The 18,739-nt window shown below is 36.4% G+C and overlaps 1 protein-coding gene across 3 annotated transcripts in view; it reads left to right on the top strand.

Moving 5' to 3' along the window:
* Positions 1–18,739, top strand: part of EPS8 (EGFR pathway substrate 8, signaling adaptor) — a 140,829-nt gene that overhangs the window by 80,708 nt on the left and 41,382 nt on the right. For 2 of the 3 annotated variants that reach the window (XM_069861828.1, XM_069861830.1), the window contains 5 exons: positions 4,365–4,455; positions 5,540–5,613; positions 15,169–15,236; positions 17,166–17,327; positions 17,524–17,673. In XM_069861828.1, coding sequence (XP_069717929.1) covers positions 4,394–4,455; positions 5,540–5,613; positions 15,169–15,236; positions 17,166–17,327; positions 17,524–17,673 — 516 coding nt within the window. In that variant the 5' untranslated portion in view covers positions 4,365–4,393. Of the gene's footprint in view, positions 1–4,364; positions 4,456–5,539; positions 5,614–15,168; positions 15,237–17,165; positions 17,328–17,523; positions 17,674–18,739 lie in introns of those variants that run through there. The other variant, XM_069861829.1, reaches the window with a different exon arrangement.

Raw genomic sequence — 18,739 nt, 5'->3', positions numbered from 1 at the left:
TTTTAAAAAGGGAAAGGGTGGAGAAAGCACGTCCTTCTCTGACATTGCTACACTGTCAGATCTGCTACTGATAAGTATTGCCTTGTAATAGTCCACTTGTTTTTGTTTAGGTTGGAGTTACAGCCTGTGACTGCTATCTAGATGGGGAAGAATTCTTGGGGTTTTTTTTGAGGCATGTGATAACAATGACTTGTTACTAATAACATTTTCTTAATCGGTAGATAATTATTGTTCCAGCCCTTCTTGACTTTCCTTTTCCTTCCCCTACATCCTCTTCTCCTTAACCCCTCTGCCTCCCGGCCCCTGGCATAATTTCTAAAATACCCATGGAATTAAAGGGCTCTTCTTTTTTTTTTTTTCCATTTGATATTGTGATTTGTTGCTGGGTGGGACTGTTTGATTCAGGATGAGTGGAAAAGACCATCGGTCTCTGGAATATCTCATTTTCTTTAATGGCATAACTCTGCCCTTCTAGAAAAGGGATTTTTTTTTTTTAAATATATTGAGGAGTTTTGTTACCTTCTAACTCCTGCTAGACAATTAATTGGCAAGCTGTGTGAGTTGTCAAAGTATTGGCTTATTGCACACATAATGTTTTTGTTAGGCTGCCGTGCTACAAAGTGAGAAAGGTGAGGAGTATTTTAACATTTGGTCAGTTTTTTTTAATTAATATTTATGGCTGATGTAATTGTGTTTTATGCCGGTATAATTCAAATGTTTGGGATTAGACCACCTGTAACTGCTGACTACTAAAGAACCAAAGTATATCTGTCTCAGAAAAACATTTCTGTTATACCGTTGTGTGTATTATTATACCATTTGTTGTAACACATACAGACCTGTATGTTGTAACACATACAGTCTGTTATAAAGGCTGGACCCTTGCTGCTCACTATCAGTATGCTAGAGTTTCTTCAAAAATAATGCTGATGGCAACAGTGAACTCCTAGGTGAATTTCTTTTTATTCAGTCTCTGATACTGTGAGAAGAGAATTTAATATTTGATTTTAGGAATTTCCTATTTATAAGTATTTTCTTCCTGTTGTTTTAATATACTTAAAGATAAATATCTTAATGTTTATCTTTTTATTTCTATTAATTTAACTATTTAGTTATTATCCTTTTCTTCTTAAATTCTTATTTAGTTTTCATGGTTTTAAATGTTTCTTGTTCAAATTAGACATGATTTCTTCACAAGATCCTGAGAAAGACATGGCCATTGTTGGGCATATTCACAAGTAAACTGTAAATACTTCAGGCCTACTTAAAGAGTAATCATACAGTTAATTTTGAAGGATGTTTATCTTCAAGTCTATAACACGAGCGTATTTTTCTGTGAACTGCTGGGCTGAGGTGAAAGGGAAGATTAAAGAGGAAGTGGAGTTTATTATTAGACTTCTGGATGACAATGGCTGTGCAGTGTGCACGGGTTAACTTTTGCTGCAGGACTGGTTGTGAAAGATGAAAGAGCATTTGAAGTGAGAAATACAGCAGAGAAAGCTGTACAAGTCAATAAATAATAAGTGAAGCACAGCACATTCTGTTATCCTTTTATGTTTTTTCCCTTCTCTCCATCATGCACTTAATTTTAAGTGTGTTCTTAAAACATTTTTTTGGAAGCATTTAGGTTGAAAGAAATTAAAGTGCCTGATAATTATGGGTAATTATGAGTAGCTTTTTGATACTGTTATAAATATTTGGATTAATTATAATTAGTGACTGTAAAGGGTTTTTTTGTATTCATACTTGGGAGCTCTCTTGAATCAAGCAATAGAAGTATTGCATAGCCTTTTGAAATTGTCATGTCAAAGTAGTTGTCTTGGCATTTCAAAAGCATTTGATTATTTTAACAGTGGGAAATTGCATGAAGAACAGGAAATATTGTAGGTTACTCACCTACCAAATAGCAAGTGGTGTTTTATTTGCCTATCAGCTAAGCTTTTCTGCTTACTTGGCAGAACAAGCTGCATGCTTTCTTTCTTCTTTTTTTTTGAAAGACAGACAAAATTTCTGAGGTTAGATTTTCAGTATCACTTGAGTAGAAATGCAGGTTTAAAGCCTTTTTTTTTTGTTTACTCTAAGTGGTGTTATGCCTTACAGTAGAGAAGTATTTAGTTATGAAACATGTTTTCTTCCCCTGGTGTGAAAGTCCGCTGTTCAGCTTCATTACTGCTTTAAAACTCAGTGTGCTATGCTGACTTATAATACATTACATTCCTTCAGCTTACAATATCTGTTTTACCAGCTTTATAAATTAAGGTGGAGTACAAATAACAAATCCAATATTTATCACAGGAGTGAAATAATTTTGAGAGTCTAAACCCATTTTTTTTTTCCAGATCGCACGTTAAAGCAGATAGTTGCAGAATTTATTATAAATAGGGCTATGAAAAAAATCACAAATGATAAAAATGTATGGCAAATAGAATTATTTTAAAAGTGTTATCTTAAATAATGTGTACATGGAAAGTAGAGGAAGTTGGGGATGTTGAACTGCAACAGACATAATTTGGGTAATTGTTTTGGATTTAGTCATTCTTAGGAAGACAGTCACAGGGTAAACTGTTAAGCAGGGTAGCAAAATTGATCTATGAATGCAGAAGATAAGAATTAGTAGCTGATAGGACATGTTGAAGAGCTTGATGGCACCATGAGCTGGAGAAGAGCGCTCTGAGTAGGTCTGGTTCATGTATTTGCTGAAACGGAACAAGGAGTGCGCAGTGACCTGGCACTTTCTGCTGAGAAAATGAAAAAATTTATCCTTTCAAGTCATGGGACAATTTCAGTATGCTTCCTAAAGGTTGTAATTGCTAATGGATTGAACAGCACTTGGCACAGATAGTAATTTGTTGGAGACAGCTGCGAAGTACTTCTCTTTGTAAAAAAGTGGCTTAGAGCAGCCAAACAGGCTACCAAGTAGGGTATGTGATATAATTGTGATAATGTGCAGGAGAAATGGAAGTGTAATACGGGTGTGCCAGTAAAGACTTTCTGCAAGGAAAAATCGAAGATTTGAAAGATGTTTTTATTTTTTTTAAAGAGATTCTAAGCCAAATTACCAAATATGTGCTCAGTAAAGGCAATACCTCGCTTTCACACAAATTACGTTTAACATGTAATCAATACAACTTTGCTAACCACATCTTGGGTAGGAGATGTTAGGTGTTCCTTGGAAAGATGTAAAAATGATTATGTTCTCAGTACAGAAGGCTAAAATAAGCTTGTACGTGTCTTGATATAACAGAATACTGGAGAGCTGAGAGTAGAATTTGATTGGGCTTGTATTTTTGTGTGAAAAGAGGAAAGTAGCTGAACATAGGTGGATACAAAATACAGTATGTACTGTAGGTCAATCAGCTACTGCTTCTTTGTAAAACAGGAAGATAGCAGCAGAAGTGATACAGTAAATTGACGTGGTGATTCAGAAGATGGGCCGGTTGTAAGGTGGCTCTAGTACAACCAAGCAGATTGTCCTTACTTTGGAACTGGAGCTTTTGTTAAGTACAAATTTTATCTGATGTACTTTTGACTGTTTTGCAGGGTAAAAAAAAATTTCTATTTAATGTCAGATATAGAGAAATATATATTATTCATATAAATATAAGTGAAAGAATATTTGCCCATGCTATATTTGAATAGAGATTTGTTAATTGTTTACAGGCTTATGAAAGTCACTTTCCAGAGTAAATTTTAACTTCAATGGACACGTTATTAAAGGGAGAAGGCATAATTTTAACTGTTACATCAAAGCTTTTCCATTATTTTTGTTATGTAAGAGATTTTATTTGGCATGCCAAACTTTCAGCATGTTAAATACTGCTTAAAAAAAAGTCTTTTTTTTAATCCCAAAATAACTAACTGAGTTTCCTTTCTGGCTACTAATTGTGTTTTGTTTTGATAATGCATCTTTCTAACAATACAGCTAATAAGTTTCATAAAGTATGTATCAAAAGGTCATTTGAAAAGTCTCATTTGAAAGAATGAATTGAGAGCTAAAATCAAGCATGCTTGACTATTGAAGTTGCCATTTGGTACATCTTGTTCACTTCTGCAGTAGATGTTGTTCTTTGTTTAGTCAGCCTTTTATTTTTAAAGCCATTCCTAAAGACCATTGTGTCAATAATAATGGCTTTAGTCACTAAGTTATAAATTATTTGAAGAAGTAGCTATCAAATTGCATCTCGAGGAAGTTCTATAACAGGTCTTTAAGGCATCACCGCAATGCAAATAATAACAATTGAGCTTGTTGATGCAATTCCTTTCTCATTTCAACCATAATTTTCTCATTAGGTTTGAATTACATCTGTATTAAACCTTCATCTTTCAAGAGACTTCAATTCATATGCTGCTGTTTCTTTTCCCAGATTGTTTTCCTCAGTAAGTGACGATAAGAATGAATGGACATATATCAAACACTCCTCCCAGTGGATATGGAAGTTATTTTCCTCAAATGAAGTAAGGTTATGCCTTTGATTTTTCTTTTATGGACAAAAAACTACTGTTGTATTTTCTTCTCTATGCTTTCTTTTCTGATAAAGCTATAATTATTATACCCTATAGGAATAATACAAAAGCAGTTTATGTAAAAGAATGTTCAGATTCCAAACCACGTAACCAAACTGACAGGTATCATCTGACTGATTTTTGTACTGGTGTAAGGGTAAAGCTTTATTACTGAGTAGAATAATCTGGAACAGAAAAATAAATTGCTGTAGCCAAAACTTACTTATTACACTACTCAGAGAGGTCTTCATATACCTGAGATGTTTAAGTGAGGAAATGCACTTTTATGTATAGAAGATGAGGCCACCTTTTCCATCCATGAGAAAATATCATTTCCCTGTAAGCAGAACCAAGCAACTGTTACCTGAAAGCATTATCCTTGTCTGAGAGAAGAGAAGAGGATGCTACTTATGTCAGAAGCATTACACTAGGCTCATTTGGAGCATTAATGAGAATTGACCTAATCTGGTGCCAAAAAACATGTATTCGTGTATGGAGCAGGGCATCTGTGCTGTCATCTGCGTCTCATATTGTTGCCCCTTTAATGTGAGTTTGTATATGACTCATTCTTGTTACACTGGAAGGATTTTTGGTTGCCTTTTCAGTTGTTGGAGTCGATGATATTCCTTTTAAGTCTTTTATGAAAAGCTATTAAAACTATTAAAAACAATTAACACTTGTGTATGCAGGAAAAAACCAAACTCCTACTAAGTCTTTTTATTATTGTTGATATTATTATTGTTATTATTATTATTTTTAATTTGATTACATATATTATGGTACTAGCTGTGTGTATACCACCCCCCTATTGTGCATTATGTTGTATTAATGCAACAAAAAATAGCTCAGAAGGACTTCTAAGTGAAATAGGATTAATTGTATTCTTGTATCCTGTAATGATATACAATATCATTAGCAATTAGTAACATTGTAAGTATGTGTACTCTTACATAAGATGAGGGATTTTTTTCAGTGCTTGTTCCTGTGGGGCAAACACATCTCTACAGGAATTAACCAGAAATGTTTTTTCTTTCAGTGGCTATGGTTCACCAACATTTACTCAGGCGGAGAGGGAGCAGAACTCAAAATCAAGTGCAAAAGCTCTTTATGGTAAGGTAGCATAAAGTCTCTAAACATTTATGTTAAAAATGTTGTTTGATTGTGATATCACAGTGAAAATGTTTTATGCATCTAAATATGTAACTGTGTGCACGTGCACATATGAGTTTGTCTATAAACAAAATTAAAGATCGAAGTGATTTTGTTCTTACTAAAACTAACTAGGCTCGCTAGAAAATGCCTTTATGGAAAACTCCCACCTGCTAGGTTTTAAGACAGGCACGTATAATGCATTTATCACAAAACTAAGAATGATCCTACAGCTAAGATATGTACCAGGGAGAAGGCATTCAGGGATTTAGCTGAGCTATAGGTTTGATTCATGACCTGTGTCTCCCCCTGCCTCCCCTCCTTTATCCCCTGCTAGCAGAAAAGGAATTTACAATATTATTCTTTCTTGACACAGGGAGGTTAGATTTGATACAAGAGATTTGAAGCCCTATTTGGCCTGCTATTTTCAGCAGTCTTTGAATGTCAAACGTGATGTTATTTATAAATGCCTAAACGTTTTTGCACTTGCCAGCTACAGATGCTAGCATTGCTCTTAGCTGGATATGCTGCTATGTAGCCCACAGCCAAATTGCTGCGGTGGCAGACTAGTCATCCTCCTTGCCAGCCAAACTGCACTGTTTCCTGGTTGTCTACCTCCAGTACAAGTACATCCTGCTGATAGCTGTGCTGTTGTGGAAATACAAGTGGCAATGAAGCTGAGAGATAATCTGCTGTGAAAATCTGTGCATGTAGTTTACTGCTGTTTTGAAAATTGGTACAACTGGAAGAACAAGGTTTGCAGTGAGAACTCAGTCCTGTGCAGGACCCTGCACACCTCAGCTTGCTCTCCCTTGTTGCATCTACCACCTCTTCTGCAGGTTAACAAACTGGAAAGCTCAAAGAGCAGTATCTAGTCACTACAAGGTCCTTAGTAGTAACTAATCTTTTCCCCCTGTCCTGTTTTGGGTGGGGTGATGACTGTGAGTAACCTCAGGTGTTAGGGGAGTGAGGGCAGGATGTTTTGTGTCATTAGAACAGTGTTAATTTTGCCCTTGGAAGGGTAGCCTTCAGGCCTTGAGTTTGGTTACTCACCTGCAAGTACAAGTGAACTCTGTTGTACTGATTGTCTTGTTGGCTTTTGAACTACTTTCAAATTCATGAGGCTGAAAGCCTAAGAGATGAGAGGTCTCCTGACTTTGCACTCACTGCAAAAAGGAGTGGTGTGAAAAATTTGACATGGTTTGGTGGATGAAGGCGCCATGCTAGAGTAGTGCAGAGGTCCACTTATAGTAAACAGAAGCAGAAACCATTTGAAACATTTAAGAATGATGTTGCATGTGAATAATTCTAAGTTTAAATTTATTTTTTTTTAGTGGTGTGCTACAAAAGTCAGTCACTTGACATAGGATTAAAGGCAGGAACTGCAACTGAGGAAAACTCTAAAGTGATTATTTTAAACAGTGATTTCTGCATCCTGTATGGGTTCACTTGACGAACTGATTAAATGTGTTGACAGAAATAGTAGGTGGTAACAGAAACCAGAAAGAGACATTGCAAAAAAAACTCCTAGCTGATTATTTCTGTGTGAAACATTATAAGAGCATTGCGCTTTTCTTTTTCCTTTCATGTCATTATCATAATATTTCAAGAGTAGATAGTTTGAACAGTGTGACAGTGCGAGTAAGTGTCTTGACCGTGTGCTTTAATCTTTGTGAGCATTTAAAGTAATACCTCTCTGAGCTTTTTCATATCAAACACGCCACAGGATAGTCATATGTCAGTAGAAGATGGGGACAAGTGAGTAAATTTGAGGTATATAAAGATAAACAGACTTTTACTTCTAAAATACTTAATTGAAACCAGGTTCTAATTGAAATTGCTTAACGTATAACTGCTGTGTGGTGGCTCTTGTAAAATAAATTGTTGATCTTGGTTCACTTCCATTGCTGCTAGATATATCATAGAACTGTAGCTGCATTCGCCAAGAACTGAATGAAGTGCAAGACTCAGTTATCCTGGAGCTCCAAGTAAAGATATATTGGCACGGCTTTTAGGGAGGAGTTTGCACTTTCTGCTGCTTTTGCTGTGTTTTGTATGCATATAGAACTAAGCTGTCAATATTGCCAAACATATGAATGGGAGAAAGGAAGGAAAACACCCAAGCCCTTTCTCAAATCCAGGGCAATTTATTTGTATATATATTTTAATTTTTAGCAATTCTGCTGCATCTCACTTGTTTCTTTTCTTCTTTTGTGATATTAGGGATTTTTGTGCGTGCTGTCCCAAGGGGAGTGGGAAGCAGATAAGCGATACTGGAATTGTTACAAAGTGTTAATTATAAGTAAAATATTTTTAATAAGCATTTTTAGTAACTAGCTTAAGTATTTTATTTGAGATTCATGAGAATGAAAGCCTATAATACAGACTTTTAAATATTTTCTATTATGTACATTGTATTAAATAGACATTTTATGTATACACATAAATCTTATTTATTTACTCGATTCACTTGAAATGTATCAGAAAAGATGCTTATAATTTTACTGTAAAAGTAAAATGGACTGTTGGTTTTTGTATTGATAAAATGTAACAGTGTAATGTTAGCAGTAAACTTTGTCTGTGACAAACTTCCTTTTCTTAGAAAGCTTTTGAATGTCATTTAGATAAAAGCACCTATCGATGAGTATCAACAAGTGAAGATCTTGAATTCAATTTCTTCCAATCACAGTAAAGACAAAAAAAATATCATTAATAGTAATAATAATTTGGATATATATGCATACATATATGTGTATGTGTATATGTCATGGCGTGAGGTTCATCTCTTGATTGTCAGTGCTGAGGTGTTTCATGATTGTTCAGTCCTTTGTGGTCAACTTTCTGCCTGATGACCAGTGCCAGTGGGAAGGGAGGCTGCAGTTTTTTTGGTGTTACAGAGAGTTTAGTTAGTGATGGTGCTGGTCTAGTTTTTATCTCTGGTGTGGTTATCTGAAAGCAAAAACTTCCTTGAAACTAGCTTTTTTCCTGTGTCAAATTGTCCCTTTGGTTTCCCTCATTTCCTTCCTGAAATGAACTATTTTCTAGTTGCATTATAAATCTCTCTCTGAACTGGAGGGGAAGATGCTCTCTGCACATTCTTATGGGTTTTATTTCATCGTTTGCTTCCTGATCTTTCCATCCGAAATGGATTTTGGCTTGTACTGTCATCTGTTGTTCTAGCATTGTCTTCTCCATCTGTCTTCTGCAGCTCTGCTTGTGGAGAGACACACAGTGTCAGTCGGCACCAATAGCCAGGGCGGAGCTGGGGATTTGCCAGCAAATGACGCAGTGTGGAGTAGCTCCATTCCCCAGAAGCAGTGAGCTAGTGGTTTGATCCAAATTATTAGGTTATTATATGGCACAGAATTGAAAGATTGTTAGCAAAATTGTCTTCACACTGCATCAGAAAAGACTAGGTGTTTTATACGTTGTGTTTATACTTTCATGGTTGTGTTAGGTGCTAGTAGTGAAATTGTACGTATATCTTTGCATTGCTCAAATACCTCATTCAAAGCAAGAATTGCAGTGCAGTAAAGTCAAGAAAATCACAAGCAGATCACAGACTAGGTAAACAAGTCTATTAAAAGAGGCCATGCTTGTGTTATTTGATATTCAAATTAATTAAAATGACAATTGACTTTTCAACTATACACTTTCTCTGACAGCTAGTTCCACATAGGATCAGGGAGAAGATTGTGGCACAAATCTCAGAAAGTGATAGTAATTGCTCCTCTCTAAATGGGATTTGTTTTGAACTCAAATTTTGTCCTTTCTACCCAGATGTGTAGGATACATTCCCTGCATTTTGCTTTCAATCTCAAGATGAGTTTTTCCAGCTGCTGCAATACATTCTTAAAAGGCTGTCAGCAGTTAGTCCAATGCAAACCACAAATATACAATAGTAATCTAAGTATTAGGCTTTTAATGATGTGTGATGGCAATAATTTATATTGTCCCTCTGGGATTCAAAGAGCAGTTTGAGAAACACTTTTAAGCAATCTCCATATGAATTGCCGTAAAATTTCATATCTCTGTCTCTTTGTACACTGTACAGTCACTTTCCAGTTTGGCTATGGAAGGGGAAGATGGGATCCAGGATTGTCCTTTTCACTGTCAGAACCATAGCACTGATAACATTCATTATGCACATCAGTGGAAGTCAGGGCATCAGGATTCCTCATTTCTCTTTTGGGCTTTTAAGAACTGAAGTTTGGTTGCACCTGAAGTATTATAGCCCTAAGTGGCAGTACCTGTGCTTCAGGTCATCTGTTAAGACTCAGAGATCTTTTGTTTTTGGTAAAAGTTTTTCCTACTTAGATAAATAGTTAGATTTCTTTTGCTGTGATACATTTCTCTGTGTGGTCTTCCGAACAGTGGCATAGAGCCAGCCTATGGTAGAGTGTATTAAGCAGCTTTCTTATTTGTTGTACTGCTGCACCATCTTTCAGCTGGAAAATGGGCAAGACAGGACTTTACCTTTAGCTTTGTCAGGTGCCATTCATAGCTCTGCCTCAAGAGACCTTTGGCCACATCAGTTTTTCTGTCTGAAACTATGAAATAGTTATCTTTCCAAAGTATGTAATGGTCCTTCACAGAAATAACTGGGGAGAGCACAAAGTTCTTAGTGTAGGAAAGACAAGGAAGAGAATGAGCGATGGCAATCTCAAGTCCTGTTTGTCTGTATTTTATATTGTCTAATGTGTCCTTGGCTTGGCTAAAAGTCTTTGTTCAAGAGAGCATTTTTTTTTTGTATTCTGGTGTTCTGGCTGCTTCACAAATTTGTATGAAATCAGTAACTTTTCATGTCTTTTTGAAACCAGGACCATGGTCCTTTCTTGATGATCGGTGAATTCAGTAAGTTCACAAAGACATGAACAGCAGCAACATGTCTCCACATCTCACAGCTGGAAGACTATCAGTTTTTGTGGATCAATATTTGTGTTCCTTTGAAAGGTTTAGTAGCTAGTAGATCTTGCAGTCAGGACCTGTGAGTGAAATGCCATAATACTTTTAAGTTTATTGCCCTTGCCTTGTGAGAGATTATGGTGCTCAGATTCCTCTGAGTTGCATCTATTATAGGTTCCAAGGAAGATTTTTAGCTTAAGTGTCTTCTGCTGCAATCTAGTTATTACTAGTGGGTTGTTTTTTTTCATTTATCAGAGGGAAAATATGTAAATTGTGTGCAGTGTATCAGTGGGACTGAGTTAACTGCCATCTTCAGCAGGGTTTGTGCTAACTGCAGTCTTAAGCCTGCACTGTATTTTACATGTCGAATGCAAGAGCTGCACTAAGTAGAGTAAATAGAAAAAGTTCAATAGTTTTCTTCATTCTTCGATAATTTTATACATCCTATCTGGAAGTCTCTGCAGAATTTCACCTTAGCTACAGTAACTAACTCTTCATGCATGAAAGGATCTGGGAGAGACTGAGATTGATTGAGAGGATTAGGAGTGAAATGAAGTATACAAAATGGGGGAAGGGTGTATGTGTTGTTTGTGGGGTTTTTTTTTCATAAGTGTCAGAGGCTGACTCCAATCAGCAACTAAAGATCTATCCAGTTGCTTGCTTATTCTCCCCTATCTGCTCCCCACAGCAGGATACTGGAGAGATCTGGAAAAGCTGAAGCAAGAAAACACATATGGTTCAGAATAAAGGCAGCTTAATAAGTGGAGGAAAGGGGGAAGAAGAAAACCTAAGGAACACAAAGGCAATCACTCATCACCTCCCATAGGCAGACCAGTGCCCAGATAGTCTCTGAGCAACGGCTGCTTTGGAAAGGCTACCCACTAGATTTATTGCTGCACATGACATTATATGGTATGGAATATTCCTTTGTTCAGCTGTCCCAGTTGTGTCCCCTCCCAACATCTTGTACACTCCCAGTCCACTCACTGGGGGAGGCAGGGTGAGAAACAGAAAAGGCCTTGATGCTTTTCAGCAGTAACTAAAAGATCCCTATGTTATCAATGCTGCTTTTGTCACAAATCCAAAACACAGTTCCATACAGGCTGCTGTGGAGAAAATTAACTCCAGACCCAGTACGTTCAGTTGTCAGCAAATTCTGTGGCTCGTTTTCAATACTAGGATGTGTTGCGTTTGAAGTTTGTGTCATAATTCAAGAGGTGTTATCAGGGTTTCTGTAAAAGCAATCAGATTAATATTGATGAATAATAATCAGCCATTTTGATATGTGAAAGAGTTGAGGAGATGGAAACTATCTTTCCAAAAGAATGGCAAAGGACAGCTGTAGGAGAAGAAGGAGCTGTAAATAGGTGAGCAATTGTGAGCATCATTCTCAGACATATCTAACTTGGAAATGGAAATGAGGAAGTGTAGGAAGAAGTGGCACACTTGTGTCATTTGGGTAGAGAAGGACACAGGCCAGGTTTGCGGGCTTATATTAATTTTGCTAGAAGTTCAAGGCTATCAGCAGAAGGAGGTGCAGCTTCTTTTTAACAGTGTTGACAATGTTCACAGCTGCTATAGGCTCATTCTATTCTTAGCTCATCCAAAACCATGTTAAAAATTGCAGCACTGAACAGTATTTAAGATCCTGTGAGGTACCCTCTCTTTTTTTTTGGTTTGGTCTGTAACTGCCACAAGTCTTGTAAGTCTCCCTGGGTTCAATTTACATGCCTCACTACAGAGTTTATATTGCATCACATCCTTGGACTCTCAGAAAAGGGAGTCTCCAAATCTGCGTAAGTGACATACATTACAAGGGTGTTTTGGTAAAAGGGCCTATGGGATAACGAAAATTGGTGGCTGATGTCCCATGCCTTTCAGTGTTTAAGAGGCACTTGACAATGCCCTCAATAACAGGCTTTAACTTTTGGTCAGCACTGAAGTGGTCAGGCAGTTGGAATTGATTTTAGTTGTAGGTCACATCCAACTGGAATATTCTATTCTACTCTCTTCTGTTCTGAACAATAATTTGCATTTCCAGAAATCTGGTTTTAATAATCATTCTACCCACATGAAAAAAAAAAAGCAAATAGGAATTGTTGCTGAACTTGGTATGGAACATCAGTTGTGGTGACCATACTTTTTGTTTACTGACACAAGCACAGATTGAATTTTGCTGTTGGAAATTATGCTGAAGTTCCTGTTACTACCCTGTTGTAATTAAGAATGCGGAACTTGGAAGGGATCTCAAGTGTAGGCAACTATAACTTTTACTATCATTCAAAAAGCTCTATCTCTTATATAAACACTGTTGTTCTCAGCATGACTTAGTACGTTGAAAACCTTGCTGTCTTGTCTGTTGTGAGTCTTGTGCTGCTCTTGGGAAGAGGATGTGTTAATCAGTGCTGTGAATGGTTTTTGATATCCTGTCTTAACACGGGACAAAATTCCTGGCAGACGGAGCAAAGAATCTCTTGAAAAAGTTACTCACTGCTTTTGAATTACTTTGGAGCCTCTACATATGCCAGTGTTTCTTTGTTTATTTAAAACAACTCCAACTGTTATTATTTGCAGGATTTATAAATGTTACAGTGCATGTAAAGTTTCTTATCCTCATTTAAGCTGATTTTGTTAAAAAATAATATTTTTGTTCACCAAAAAAAGAGATAGTAACAGTCAAAATTGAATATTTGATACATTATTAAATGAAGCAAGCAACTTTTTTGTTAAGCATATATTCTTTCTTACTGGACAGCATTTAACTATCATTTACAGTCCATAACAGAAGACTGTTAACTGATCCCCTTGAAGATGCTACTAATTCTGTGGAGTTAAATTAGATACTGCTTTTCAATTCCTTTGTTAGGAACAGATGGACTTTACTTCTTCAGATCATCATCCAAACAAAAAAAGAAAGGTAGAAAATCAGACAGTTCTGCTTTACTGACTGTTTTGTTGGGGTGTGCATGTGTGTGTGTGTCTGCTGTGGTTACAATGGAACTCAACCAAAAAAAAATACTTTTAAGCAACATGCTGCAAAAGCAGAAATAATTACAGTTGGAATCAACGGAGATCTTATGCCCTGGGATTTTGGAATAATGGATAATTAAAGTAAGACATGCCCAGTTATATTTCTGATAACCCACAGGATTCTTAAATTGGACTGATTGCACTGCATGATTCTCTTGCTAAAGCAAACTGAGTAGCTGCTGTACCGTAGCGGGATGGCGCTGTTGCATGAGAAGTGTTTGTCATCATGGGAGGAGGGCTTCAAGCTAGTGAGGGATTTCAGAAACTATACTGTCTTTCATGACAGTCACTGAGAACTGGAGAGATAAATGGTGACAAAATACTTCCACAAATAGTTTCTGAAAATGAAGGCACTGTTGTATCTGTCAGCACATGAAATTCCTGTCTGAAGGAATCTTGGTCAGAAAAGAGCCTCTTTTACACTTTGGGGTTTATGATGTCCTCAGTACAGTTCTGTACCTGTCAGAGATTGTGCTTGATAGTAATCAGTATTTTTTTTTATTTTGCAGACAGTAACTTATCTTTTGTTAATAGAGTCAAACACTTTTGTTTTCAGAGTATGATGAAATTCGTGGATTTTTTATGTGCATCAGATACTTTACTTCTAAACAAAATCAAACTACCTTTGAGGTTCAGAAATTAAGTTATAATGAAATGGAGAGAGAAGAATTACCTGCTTGTAGACTTTCCTTGGATCTCTCTTGGTCAAGTGTCCTAGTTACTTCCTTCCTTAGGCAAAGCTCCTGTGTGGTACCACATTAGGCACTTAAGTGCTTATGGCAAAAAGATGCTGCATTCAAATTTTTTCCACTGAAGTTAAGATGTTTTCTTCAATATTCATCTGAATTCATTATATTGTGGTGTGGGTATGCATTGTGTCTTCTTGCATTTTCCCTTCTCTCCTGGTTAGATATTAATCTACTGTATGGAGTAAAAGGCAAACAGTGTTTCTGATTTTGCAGCATTGTATTTTGTTCAACTGAAAAATACTTCTGTTTAGAGATCTTTGGTGAGTTTGTTGGTTTGGGTTTTTTTAACCCCTTTCCTTGCATATTTCTACATTAGTGATTCATTAAATTGATTACTTTAGGAAGAAACAAAGGATGAGCCAGGTCTGGTTTGTGTGTGGCTTTGTTGTTTTGCAGATTTAAGATGCATACCAGAAAATACTTACACTTTCAAATATGTTTATACAAAATCAGTAAGCCTGATGGTAGTTAAGTTATTGCTACCAAAGTGGCAAGCCAGTAATTTTAATAATCAGGCTTCCCAATGAAGTGGTTCCAGTCAGAACACTACTCCCCTTCAGTGTCCTGACTCACTTTGATGAGATAACTGGCCTTTTTTTTTGGTTTTGTTTTTTCACCCACCAGCTTTCTCTTAACATCTTTGATGTAGGTATGATTCTCATCCTGGACTATGTGGGGGTGAACGGATTTACTGTTGAAATGCAGAAATTATCAGTAGCTCATCTTCTTCTTTCATATATCCAACCAGTCTTAAGTGTCTCTGAGAGGTATTCAAAACAGCATGATAAGAAGCTGAATGAATAATTATTCTTTCTTTTCCTCCCATCTCTAGAACAAAGAAAGAATTATGCACGAGACAGTGCCAGCAGCATATCCGAAACTTCGCAGTATCATGTAGAGGTGAGATGAGGAGTGATATACCAATTATAGCTTTCGGTTACATGCATTTATTTTTGCTTCCATGATTTTTGAGGATACATATGCTTAAAGGCATATACAGCTTCCAAAATATCCTGCCAGCCTGAGGTCACTTCAAAATAGATTACACTGAAATGTCTCACGTTCTATAGCTTTGTCATAATGAGCTGAAATTCTGATGTAGCAAAGTTGTCTGTGCTTTGGCAAATGGACAGGACTTCTCAATGTGATATCAGTTCAATGTGTTATGCTGCCCTGTCTCTGAACCTATCTTATTGCAAGGATGAGGTGAAGCTGAAAAACCCTGTGCTGTTGGTGAGGCTCTCTGGATGATATTTAAAATGAATGCTTTGATCAGTTATAATCAACAGAAATGACAGAATATTCAGAAAGAGCTGGCTATTAACCCCTAAAAGCCCTGGTTAGTCGCCTATGTAGTAATTAAATATATTCTGCCTGCACGGTTTCTTGCCCAGTGTGAAGTACAAAGTGTGTTCCTTCCCATTTTAAGCTGCTTTGAAGAATTACTGTACGTTGATGTCATATTTTATCTGGGAGTAGATATATTTAAAATATTCAACAAAGTAAGACTGGATGCAATGCCTCATTCTGTCTTTCTGTTTTGGCACAAGCTCTCTCTCACTGCCATCAGGCCACTATCATGGGTTAAGCCAAGTCTTGCAGATACTGTAGATTCTCAACTCCTTGTTTCTGGGCTTTAAGTTAGCTGTAAGTTGTGAGATCACATGCTGAAGGTCTTAATTTCAAGTGCTGCTATCCTATGATCAGCTTGCAAATGAATACTTGTGTTGCTTCTAATTGTCTGCCCGTGTTTTTCTTTGGTTTCTTCATAGCAATTTTAGTGCTGTACTGCATGAAAGTTAGTACTGGTATTTGGAAACTAAGAATTCCTGTGTGAACAGTAAAGAGAGAGTTTGTTTCTCTTTACATGTTTTAAATGCTTTGACTATACGCAGCTTGTATCTACTCTCTTGTCTGTCATGAGTAAGTGCTGCTATCCTCTAATAGAAGAAAGAACACTTATATCCTCTTGATTTTTCTTTTCTTTTTTTTTTTTATGTTACTCAGAAGACAGATGTATAAGCATATATTAAAATTGTTTCAACTCAAATGACTGTAACCAGGTCTTCAATGAGAATGTGAATCTGGATTTATGCCTGGATAACAGGAAATGACTAAATGGGTTGCCTTGCATGGTTGGCATGTTGAAGGAGAAATTGTCAAAACCATAATAAGAAGGGAACTAGTTGAGATGATGTCTGTGAGGTAGTATTTAGTTTCTAGACCATTACTTGAATCTGAAGAATATTTCAATTGATAGTGAGCAAAAGTAGTTAGTATACTACATTTCTACTGTGATCAGCATAAAAGAAGCAACTAGCCTGTCCATAAGGTATCCCAGTCAGATGTAAGCCATCAGAGTTGCCGTCAGTGTGCTAGCTGGCAATTCTGGAAGAGATGAGGACTCTCCAGGTAGGGTGGAGGTGGAGGTATGTTGGCAGGGTGTTTCTGGGAAGCTTCTGCTGACGTTTCCTGGATTCATCTTGCCAAAAGAGACAGATTTGCTCTCCTCAAGAAAGCTAATTAAATACTCAAGGTTTATTTCTAGCTGTGATACCTGAAATATGTCAGAACATGCTTTCAAGTCTAACTGCTTACTTTAGTGAGGAAATGACAGAGGATGACTGTGAGTTACAAAAATCAGTTGACTTAAAATGATATTATGGACTAAACATCTTCTCTTATGGACAACAACTGGGATCTGTCATATACGAAGGCACTTTAATCAATAATTTGTATTACTTTTTCCTGGCAATTTGAATACTGACACTGCCTAGAAATAGGGCAATTTTTTTTTATTTTTTTTTTAATATACATACTATTTATTAGCACTTGACCACCTTTGTTCTGGACCGAAAAGAGGCAATGATTACAGTAGATGATGGAATAAGGAAGCTGAAATTGCTGGATGCCAAAGGCAAAGTGTGGACTCAAGATATGATTCTTCAAGTGGATGACAAAGCTGTCAGTTTGGTGGACTTGGAATCAAAGGTAAGATCTGTGAGTGGCAGTTCCATTTTCAGAGAGAAAGAAAAAGGGAATAGGCATTAAAATGATGTATGTGAGATTCAGTATTTTAATTAGCTTATTATCACTTTCCCTTTTTAACTCATGCAGCTTTTCTGAGATCGTGGCACTGTGTAGTAAGGTGGTGTTTTGTGGTTTTTTTTTTTTCCTCTTCCGGCAGAATGAACTGGAGAATTTTCCTTTAAGCACAATTCAGCATTGCCAAGCTGTGATGAATGCATGCAATTACAATTCAATTCTTGCATTAATATGTAAGGAACCTACCCAAAACAAGCCTGATTTGCATCTTTTCCAATGTGATGAGATTAAGGTAAGGTAGTAATGAATATCTGCTGTGACTTATTTGATTTTATCAGTTGGCAAATTCAGTGTATAAAATCAGATAATTCTGTTCTTTTGTTTTTATAAATATGCTTTAAGTTTAATTCATTTATGATATCATAACTACTTATGTTAGTAAATATAGTGTAGTATGTCTTACAAGAGTAGTCCTGTATGTAAACTGAATCTGTAGTGTTCGTGCAAATATGTTGTTACTGTAAATAGGAGTTCTTGGGTTCTGTGGCTGCTTATTTAGTTTTGCAAATGAGTAAAACTCTGGAATATGTATATGGTTTGCATACACACTTCTGAAGTATGTAAAATTGTTTTTTATCTCAAATTTATAATCTGCAAGGACTCTTCTGAGCCCTGGATTTTACTTGGTCTTTTGGAGTAGTTTGTATCATTGCCTTAAAATAACAGATTGCTAATCACATTGTTCAACTGTTTTGAAATTGGTGTGGTGAAAATGATGTGAAGATGACTGGCTAATTGTATGATTAGTTGCAGAGAATTTGCAGTTTCGATGGAAATTAGGATCCTGTGAGAAGTTCAAATGGCGTTATGTTAAATAATGCAGGGATCCTTATTGAGGTCTGAGTGGACCCAGCTTCCTAAAGTGTAGAGGTGGTCTCTTTTCTTCAGAGTTTTGTATTTTGAAGTTGTTCCCCTGTACAAATAAAAAAAACTGAGCACATAAAGATGACTTGGACGTCCAGAATCCCCCTTTTCTTTTGAGGTATTGTTTGAGTCTGTGACCATACCCTAACTTTTGTCCTTACCTATGAGACTTGCTGTTTTTGAAAGGTTAGCTCTTTCTCCCTTGCCTATTTCCTGCTTTTGTTTAGAAGTTAACATGAACCTCAGAAACCTCTGCAATAAAAAAATAGTCAAAATCAATAATATTTGGGGCACTCAATATTTTCTAAATAAAAATTGTTAAATAATAAATATCAGGAGTATGAATATTAGAATCATTCTGGCTTTAGGGTCCTCAAATCTCCTTAAGTTGTTTCTATTAATTCTTTAACCTTAGTGTATTCCTCATCTATATT

This window comes from Phaenicophaeus curvirostris, chromosome 1 (genome assembly GCF_032191515.1).
Source record: "Phaenicophaeus curvirostris isolate KB17595 chromosome 1, BPBGC_Pcur_1.0, whole genome shotgun sequence".
Classification (NCBI taxonomy): domain Eukaryota; kingdom Metazoa; phylum Chordata; class Aves; order Cuculiformes; family Cuculidae; genus Phaenicophaeus; species Phaenicophaeus curvirostris.
This window is presented reverse-complemented; position numbering and strand designations above follow the sequence as displayed.